General features: G+C 42.8%; 2 protein-coding genes across 2 annotated transcripts in view; both read left to right on the top strand.

Moving 5' to 3' along the window:
* Positions 1–2,570, top strand: part of DERL2 (derlin 2) — a 27,855-nt gene extending 25,285 nt beyond the window's left edge. The window contains exon 7 of the mRNA XM_019664806.1: positions 2,067–2,570. Within this exon, the coding sequence (XP_019520351.1) occupies positions 2,067–2,172 (106 nt within the window). The 3' untranslated portion in view covers positions 2,173–2,570. The remainder of the gene's footprint in view (positions 1–2,066) is intronic.
* A 5,415-nt stretch (positions 2,571–7,985) lies between these two features.
* The window catches only part of DHX33 (DEAH-box helicase 33), an 18,182-nt gene continuing 16,091 nt past the window's right edge, over positions 7,986–10,076 (top strand). Inside the window, exon 1 of the mRNA XM_019664952.1 lies at positions 7,986–8,464. Within this exon, the coding sequence (XP_019520497.1) occupies positions 8,182–8,464 (283 nt within the window). The 5' untranslated portion in view covers positions 7,986–8,181. The remainder of the gene's footprint in view (positions 8,465–10,076) is intronic.

Below are 10,076 nucleotides of genomic sequence, written 5' to 3'. Positions count from 1 at the left end.
CCTAAATGGGAATTTTCAGATCATGAAGTTAAGTCTCTCATCACTGTGTCCCCCTCCCCCATGCGGATGCCTTGCTTATCCTGCTCTGTCTCAGATTCCCCATGTCAGGCTGCCATCTTATGGGGATGCCCTCCTTACCCTACTCAGGCTCCAACACCCTGCGCGAGCCCACTTCCATGTGTGCATGCCCCAATAGGGCTCTTGACTCCATATGCCAGGCTGCTCCCCCAACCCCCATCCTGCTCTGGGCCACTCCCCTGCATGGACATCTACTTTGTCCTGCTCCATCTAATATTGGGGAAGTAGAAAGGGTCTTAGTTTGTAACATGATTTCCTTTAATAATTGTGAGAGCAAGCATCTTCATGTTTATTGACCATTTGGATTTATTTTTTGAAGTGCCTGATCAGCCCTGTATTTTTCTATTGGTGTGTGTTTTTTATTGTTAATTTATAAGAATTAAAGCAGCTCATATTGAAGTATAGATGCTTTTCCTGACCCCAATATAAAATAGACGTTTTCAGATACATTTCTAATTTTATCAGTTGTGGGGAAGTACAATTAGAAATATGAATGTGAATAGAGGAAGTTGCTTTAATGGTTAATTCTTTAGGGAGATTTTGAATGACCACATAATAGTATTTCTAATGTTTTTGGACATGTACTATCCCTTCCTATGCTCTGTGTAATTTTTCTTGGAATAACTTGTTAATTTTTTTTAAATTTTGATTGTTGTAAAATACACATAACATAGAATTTATCATCTTGGGGCCGGCCGAGTGGCGTGATGGTTAACAACTGGCTTGGAATGCCAGAGGGCCCCAGTCGGATCCCACACATGAGGGCCAGTGACACTGCCCTCCACAGCTAAGAAGCTGAACAATTGCTCAACCTGGAGCTGGGCAGCTGTGAGTCGCCGGCGACGGCGGAGGCTGCAGCCCCTGTGGCAGTGGGTTGCCATGGGCTACCGTGTGTGGCCAGCAGCCGCAGTGAGCGGCCGTCCAGAAGCCGGCGACGGATGTGCCTCACCCGGGAAGAGCGCAATGATGGTGCCAGCTTGGGTCAGTGAAGCAACGTTCTCCAGAACTAGACTGAAGAGCAAAAACAACAGCAACTTGTCTGTCCCCTTCCCCCAATTCCCCAGCACTGTTCCCATCCCCACAATTCCCCAATAAAAATTTTAAAAATCTTAAAAAAAAAAGAATTTATCATCTTATGCATTTTGAGTATATAGTTCAGTGGCATTAAGTATATTCACACATTGTGCCTCTGTCACCACCAGCCATCCACAGAACTCTTTTCATCTTGCCAAACTGAAACTGTACCCATTAAACAATAACTCCCCATTCCTCCTTCCCCCAGCCTGTGACAACCACTGCTCTACTTTCTGACTATGAGTTTGACTACACTCGGTTCCTCATATAAGTGGAATCATTCAGCGTTTGTCCATTGGTGACCATCTTATTTCACTGAGCGTACTATTTTGAAAGTTCATCCATGTTGTAGCCTGTGTCAGAATTTCTTTTTAAGATTGAATAATATTCCATTGTACATAGATACCATTTTGTTAATCCATTCATCTGTCAGTGGTTGTGGGGAGACATTCATGATAAATTTAATGAAAATAAGGTTACAAAACAGAAGTAGTATAATCTAACTTTTGTAAAACTACATATATAAAAGTTCTAGCGGTTCAAGTCCCGGCTTGAGCTGAGCAGCCGCTGCGCTGCCAACAGGTGGCAGGATGGCTCCGCTAAAAAAAAGTTCTGGGAGAGTAATGAAAACATCAATAATTATCTCTGGAGATTTAGGATGTTTTGCTCCTATATTTCTATTTTCTCTACAATTAACATGTATTGCTTTTGTAGTAAAAATCAGTAAAGGAGGTAAAAGCTAACGTAAATATGAAATAATTATGAATACTTTCAAAATATGGTAACTTGCTCATTGGTTGGCAGATTGTAATGCTTGTCCATTGGTGGAAACCCCATGGGATTTTTTTGACCTTTCAATATTTAGAGCCTAGGTTGACTCTGGGACTAAATTATGTCTGTTGCCTGTCTTTTAGGAAGGCTATTTTTGATACACCAGATGAAGATCCAAATTACAATCCACTACCTGAAGAGCGGCCAGGAGGCTTCGCCTGGGGTGAGGGGCAGCGCCTCGGCGGGTAAAACGGCAGTGCCAATAATGAGACCCAGCTGGGAAGGACTCAGTGACATACCCATTGGGATTCTTTTAGCCTTTGTGTTGCAAAAGTGTGGACACTTTTGACAGCTTGACCGATTTTAATTCCAGAAGCACTTTATGAATGGTACACTGATAAATCCAGAAGACATTTCCAGCAGTTTGCCAGTGGTTCCTCACTACACTGGTACTGAGAGTGTAATCTCTTGGAGCCAAAAAGCTGGAGAAACAAATACCCTGCCACCTCTAATGAACAAGTACACGAGTACTTGAGTTATGGTGTCAGGCAGAGCTTTTTCCTCCTCTTGGATAGACGAGACCATGGTGTAAATGGAAGTTTCAGAGAGGACATAATAAAACTGAATTCCATCTCTCTCTCACTGAATTAAAGCTTTTGTGTGTGATCTTTTAAATGATGATAACGTATTCCAGCTCTACAGCATAGGCCTGAGCTCGGAGCAGTTCACATGCCCACTCTTCCTGTGTCTCCACAGCTTTCACCTGGATTTCATTTCAAGGTTGGAAATAATATGGCTGATATACTGTGGCTGTATATACATCTTACTAATTCAGAATGCCAGCTCCAGTAGGAAGATTTATTTCTGTTGTCTAGATAGTTCTCATCTGAGTTTTGCAAAACTTCCAAGTTATCAGATGAAATGGGAAAGGCAGGGGTGGGGTGGTTCTTCTAGCAGCAGGAATTTAGCTATAGGAAAGTCCATAGTCAGAAAGCTAATGTGGCATCTTACTTGCTTGTATTTCTACAGTAAGAAATATTCAGAAAAAGACAGGTAATGGTCACCTTTTTGGAAAGCAACAGAAAGATCTTTAGACCTGGAAAACAAGTTAGAATGTTGACTTTGGAGCCAGACGAACAGTTAACCAGTTAGGGGATACATTTCTCCCAGGCCTTTGGCTGGTTGACATTTGTCATTTGCTTCATGAAAAGCCAAGAAGCTTTTCAGAGCCAAGTACCTGGTTTACATTCCCAATCAGGTAGAAACTAGACGATTCCACAGAAATAGGCACTTAATGCCTGTGATTCGATAAATACTTATCCAAAATACTAACTTCCCTGCGTCTCAGCAAGTTTGCATTCACACTGTCTTAAGTAATTCAGAAAACCCAGAGAACTAAAATGGACACCCTGAGGAAAGAGACTATTTAAAATAGTTTTAATAAACAGCATGTAGGCACAGGACTACATCATAAGTAGTTCCAGCCTGGTTAAGTGGTAGCTTACTAGGGTGTGAGATTTTCCTCAAAGATGAAGGTTTAGATTAAACGCAATAATCATCCTAAATGGGAATTTTCAGATCATGAAGTTAAGTGAATAGCATTTTAGCATCTTTAAATGGAATATGTGTAAGTAATGGAATTGAAATATTTTACATGCTGCTGATCGGTAACTTTGAATATGATTGTTGCAATTTTATGGAATGTAGGTTAATGGGACTGCTTTTTTTTTAAAGTGGTTTTTTAAAAAATCTTAAAATGTCAATCTTGGAATATACAGGGTGGCCCATAAATCACTTTCCCATTTAAAAGTTTAATAATTGTGCTTGTCATTAATGTAAAACAATTTTTGTTTCAGATTTTAAAAGTTTGTTCCTTGGAAATTTATCATGGAAAAGTACATGACAGAGCAACACGTAAAAATTGTCGAATTTTATTTCGAAAATCAGTGTTCTATTGTTTCAACTCAGAGAGCATATATGTGTTCTTTCCAATGTGGGTTATTTACGTGCCATCATTTTTCATAAATACCTTTAAAAAAATCCCATTTTTGTACTTAACATTATTAAAAACAATAAATTAACAAACAAAAGTTTTATTCAATTTTTAAAGGAGAAAGTGACTTATGGGCCACCCTGTATAATCCTTTTGGGATTCTTAAATTTTGTCGTGTCTTTTTGTTCAAGAAAGCTTGAATTTAATTAGAAGGATTTTTTTAATTATTTGGGGGCTGAAAACAGGTTTCTCTAGTTATATTTGTTCTTCCTTAGTTAACTTAGCATTATCCAATTCATGGAATTTTGGGGGTAAAATTTTAATCCTGAAATCTATTCACTGACCATTTAAGTAGGGAATGTCTATACATACTAATGCCTAGGTAAAACAGGAAACAAATTTTGAGTTTATGGCTTACACACAGTTAGTTATGAAATTTTGATTTCTCTGATTTTAGGGATGAGAATTCCTAGTGGCAGGATGCCATGCTGTGCTACTACTCGGCCCTGGGCGGTGGTAATTTCAATCACTGACCTCTTATCAGTTTGGCCAGTCCCACTACCACCATCCCTAGCCCTGTGTTGCGTAACAGGTTACCTAGGCTTACCTGAACATAAGGAGTCCTCATTTTTTCCCTAACTTACCTCTCAGTCGTAATTCTTCCAAAACACCCTTCTTTTTCATAATGCAAATAAACTGCAAAGTGAGATTCAATGTATGGAATTTTGTGATCAATTTACCTAACATAATTTAAGAGGTTCCTGGAGTCTACCAGTAATATTAAAAAGCACATGTGACTAAGGCATAGGTTTTTTGTTGTAGAAATACAATGTACGTTCATTTAAAAATAAAAAATGGACGTGCAAATTGCATCTCCCTAGGAGATACATTTTATATACATTTTGGTGTGTTTTTTTCACTACGGATTTCTATTTGTTTCTCTCTTCCACTTGTTCTTTTTCTGTGTCACTCTTACATGTTCTAATATCTTTCATTCCTCTTGTGTAGACCTTCTAAGCAGAAAGCACCCAAGTCCAGGATCTTGGTAATGAAACCCTCACTCTGTCACCAGGGCCTGTGGAAATTAGGAGATATTGGAGCTATTGGCAGGTCAGGTACGGGACCTCCTAGAATTGTCATCTATCCTTGATAGCCTGCATTTTATGTATGGTTGTGTTTTCCTTTGACAGGTGAGTGCCATCTGTGTTGTAGTCACAATAATGCCGAGGTTTCTGGTATTCTGTGGGATGGCCCCTAAGCTATTTTCATATTACATGAATTTGCATTAAAGCTGTTGGACTTTTTATGATCAAGTCACTTCTCTGCTCAGAAATCCAGTGACTTCTTAGCCTCCATATCAAATGCATACTTTTTGTCTTCCTTTGAAATTTAACTCCCACTTCTACCTAAGAGGGACCTCAATTTACCTTTCTTCAGTCCTTCAAGGCCTGGCCCCTTTCCTGGCTCCTCAAGAAATCTTGATTCTGAGGCCTATTTCATTGTCTTCTTTGAATCCCTATAAAGCTTCAAGTCTGTATGACATACTCTTACACCAAATTATATATTGTCTTGTACTGTTTCTAGCTGGTACGTGTATATTAGTTTTGTCTCCATGAGAATGTAAGCTCCTTAAGGGCAGGGACTATGTCTTAAATTTTGTATCCACCACAGTGCCTAGCACAGTGCTTGGCACATAGGTGCTGAATAAATACTTTGTTTATTGATCAGCAAACTCTGGTATTTTTAATAAAGGGGGTTAATGTATATATGCATGCAAGCTTATACCCAGTTGCTGAGGCTTATGATTGTCTCGAAGCAGGGTGGCATGAAACTGACCATGATCAAGGACAGTGGTTTGGTGGTCAGGCAAGCAAGCCAACAACAGTGACCACCAGCTGGTATGATCATGGTGAGAACAGACAGTGACGTCCACAGACCATTCCAGAGCAGTTAAGAGTGAAATGTGTCTGACAATTCACCATTTGGAAGAAAAGCCCAAATATTCTTTGAATAGTGATTAGCTGTGATCATCTGCACAATAAATGTGTCTGACAATTCACCATTTGGAAGAAAAGCCCAAATATTCTTTGAATAGTGATTAGCTGTGATCATCTGCACATGAAAGCCATTTCATCACAAGAGACTTCTTTCGGAGGGATACAAATTTAAGACTCCTAATATTGGGGGTGAAGGATGTGTGTAACACTGCTTGATGCCTCTCTCTAGGATTTTATTTTCAACTCTTTGAGGCTGTTGAGGATAGTTGGATTAATAGGCCAAAGGTTATGGGTGAGAGGCCTACATATGTGGTTTGTTTTGTCTACACCATTAAAAAAAAAATTGAGTCAACATTTAAAATTGACAGATTTCACATGAAAAATCTTCATTTTTTTTCCTTTTCTTGAAAAAAATGGGAAGATCTGGCAATACCTGGCCTACATGGCAGGCAGCTATTACTTAGAGGTAATTAATGGCTGCTTCTAGAGACAGCATGTTTTCTATCAAGAGATTTAACTCATTTGTATTACTTACCTGGACTCACTTGGAGCATATGTCTCCTCCATTAGGTTACCCTGGAATGCACACTGGGAAAAAGGACTGAAGTCAGTCTTTTACATACTCAAGGTCTATAATTTGTAAGTTAACAGTTATTGCTGTGGTCTGAATATTTGTGTTCTCCCAAAATCCATATGTTGAAATCCTAATGCTTGATGTGATGGTATTAGGAGGTGGAGCCTTTTAGGAGGTGTTTATGTCATGGGGTAGAACCCTCGTTAATGGGATTAACGCCTTATAAAAAAGCTCCAGAGAGATCCCTACCCCCTTCCAATATGTGAGGACACAAGAAGAAAGCAGCAGCAATGAACCAGGAAGAGGGCCCTCACCCAAAGGCAACCATGCTCACTCACCTTTACCTTGGACTTCCCACCCTCCAAAACAGCAATAATTTATTTTTTTTTGTAAACCACCCTGTCTGTGATATTTTTTTACAGCAGCCTGATATGACCAAGACAGCTATTTTCTCTTAGTTTTGGGTTGCCTTTCTAAATATTTAAGGGTAGAAAGTGAAATTTTGTCAATTTATTCTTAAACACGTGTCGGCTACTAGTTCAACATGCACATTTTCAGTAACCCCTGGTCACTATACCGTCAACAACTAGAGGAAAATTGCTTCTGACCTGGAGGAGGGGGGAAGGAGGATTTTTAACAGGTTCACAAATATGAGCTTCATGGAGATGAACTTCAGAGGATTCCAGAAGTCCTTCACATCGTTTGAAGCTTATGACAAAATCTTTGGAAAACATTTCCTGTACACAGAGCAAACAGCTGCTTGTGGTGAATTAGCAAATCATCTAAGAGTTCTGAATTTAGGAGGAGAAAGTGGAACTAGTTTTTGTCCTATTTTCCCTGCTGGAGTCCTGATTCTTTTCATTGGTGCTTGTGTGATGGGGTTGAGAAGTTCTGTGGAAAACTTCAGAGTCTGGCAGGGATAGCTGGGAAATGAAGGGTAAAAGATTATTTTAGTTCCATTAAACTCCCTCTTTCCTGGCTTGTATTATAGGAGCAGACCACGTCCATTGGGATAGTCATTTTCTGAGGATAATACGTGATTTTCATAGAATACATAACGCTTTCCTCTTCTGTCACACAAGATGATCACCAGTATTCTTTTCAACATTCTGATTTTGTGACTTCTGAATGACTTTAATCTCAGAGGCTCAGTTTCTTCATCCGTAAATTGGGGATAATACCAGTATCTATAATATAAATTGTTTGGACGATTAAAATAACGCAAATGTTTGTGTGTTCCTCATTTATTTTACGAAGTTAAGCACTTTCCTTGAAGAGAGAGTATTATTGTGGGGAGAGAAGGGGAAACTGGAATTAGTATTACTTAGAGTATTTACTAAAATTAGTAGTACCACTACAATAAAAACGGAGAAAGAAGATCGCCTTATTCTCTAAGGTTAAGGTCCCACGGAACCATAGATCCTGCCTTTCGCTGTCGTCGCTCCGGGCCTTTTTCACGTTGTACCGCGGATGCTCCTTTCCCCGCCCTCAGGAAGTGAAAGCCCTCCCAAGCTCCCAGTGCTTGCTGGGAGTTGCAGTCCCTTTACTAAAGGCTAGGGGTGGCCGTGAGGTCATCGGTGGTCGCCGCGAGCCGCTAGCACGTGGAGGGAAGAGGCGGAGCGCGCTAGCTGTCTGCTCCCGGGAGCTGCAGCAGCTGGCCGCCCTCGCACCTCCCGTCGCTGTGCCCTCCCGACATGCCCGAGGAGGCGGGCTTCCCGCCGGCCAAGAGATTCCGGCAAGGCTCTGGGCCTCCGAGCCGCGCCGGGTCCTGTCCTCCCACGAGGCGAGTGGTGATGCTGCTGAGTGCCGGCGGCGGTGGCAGAGGAGGAGGCCGGAGGCAGCAGCTGCCCCTGGGCCAGCCCTCGTCCAGCCCTTACCGTGAGGCTGTGGAGCTGCAGCGCCGGAGCCTGCCCATCTTCCAGGCGCGAGGGCAGCTGTTGGCTCAGCTCCGAAACCTGGACAGCGCCGTCCTCATCGGTGAGTGGCTGCGCGGCCAGGTCCTGCCTTGCTCTTGGTTCCTGGCTCTGCGAGAATAGTTTTTCTTAGGCGCCTCTCACCCTCTTGAATTTGTTTCCGCAACAAACCTGGTCGCCTGTTAAGTGTCTGGCCCCGGGAGGGGCCTTGGAGGAGCCGGACAGCTCTGCTCTGGAGGTTTTCACAGCCCAGTGGGAGTGACCAACGTGTTAGGCAAAGAATCAGCCTCCCGTGTGAAAGGGTAGAGAGGCGGAGACTTTGGGGGTCCCCAGGGGAGGGCGTTCTACGCCAAGGGGCGGGCCTGCTGCGTGAGAGACAAGTGGAGGCGAGCAACTGTCCGGTCTGACGAGAAGTAGTAGTTTCTGGTGCATTAACTAAAAGGCAGACTTGTGGATTGGGGACGGATTGCAAGGGTGTGCTTTGGTCCCCAACGTTTAAGTCTCGGTCCTGAAGGAGCGAGAGGATGAGCCTCCAGTGAGGGGAAGGAGACCCAGAAGAGCCGGTAGTCCAAGGAACAGTTATAAGAAGAGGAGAGCGAACTGATGCAGCAATGAGGTCCAGTAATATATGGACCAAAAAACGCCCACTGAATTTGGACGCAGGGTATTGATTGTGGGTCCCATTGAGCGCTGTGTCAGTCGAGCTGTGGAGTAGGAGCTGTTTTGTCATTTGGGCTGAGGACTAAGCAGGAGGTGAGGGAATGAAGGCAGTGGGAACAGGCTTCTGTTTTGAGAAAAAGGAGGGTGGTTGGGAGGAACTTGCAAGTAAGTATTCCTAGGCTGAATCAAAGAACTCAGTAGAGAGGGAGGCTGAAGATAGAAAGTGGGCCCTAATACAGTGGAAGTCAGGGGACATGGGGAAGGGCGGCACTTAGCCACAAAGGCTAGAAGCAGAGTTGGCCTGGATGATGATAAAGGATGTCCAAGAAGCTGGGGAGGTGGGGCTGAAGAAAGGAGGTGAGAATGGATGTGACTGCAGAAAAGCTTGCAGAGGGAGGTCACATTTGAAGACTTCTCTTTTTCTAGGAAATTGGTGCAGGAGCTCTGCTGAGAGTGGGAGTTTCAGGGCCTTAAGGAGGCCTTTGGGGAGGATGGGAACGAAAGACAGGCTGCAAAATAAAGAACAGGATTGATGGTAGTGCTGGTGCCCAGGTGCACTTGGCCGCACTACAAATTTAGGTCTTTGTCTGCACAGTTGGGTTATTTTGCTTTATCCATGCTCCATTGCCAGGTGTGGGAGCAGAAAAGATGGACAGGGAGACATTGATCCACGTTTGGGGTTTTGCCTGGTGGATTCAGCAGGAGGAATGCAGAATAGTCACATTCTTAGTCCATGATTCTTGGCTAGGTCAGGAAGGATGAGCAGTTAGAGGGAAGAACATGGAAGAATAATGGGACTGTAGGACTCTGTGAGGTCAGAGAGGTGTAGGTAGCAAGGAGGGGAAGGATGCACAGGTTTATTGAGTTCTTTGTTCTAAGTAAGCACTGTTAAAGCAACCCACTAAGGCAGCAGATCTCAACCTGTGGGTCGCGACCCTTTTGGGGGTCGAATGACCCTTTCACAGGGGTCGCCTAAGACCATCGGAAAACAAAAAGATATTTACATTATGATTCAT

Source organism: Hipposideros armiger, unplaced genomic scaffold (assembly GCF_001890085.2).
Source record: "Hipposideros armiger isolate ML-2016 unplaced genomic scaffold, ASM189008v1 scaffold_431, whole genome shotgun sequence".
Classification (NCBI taxonomy): Eukaryota; Metazoa; Chordata; class Mammalia; order Chiroptera; family Hipposideridae; genus Hipposideros; species Hipposideros armiger.
Note: the sequence above shows the minus strand (reverse complement) of the source record. Positions and strands in the feature narration are given on the sequence as shown.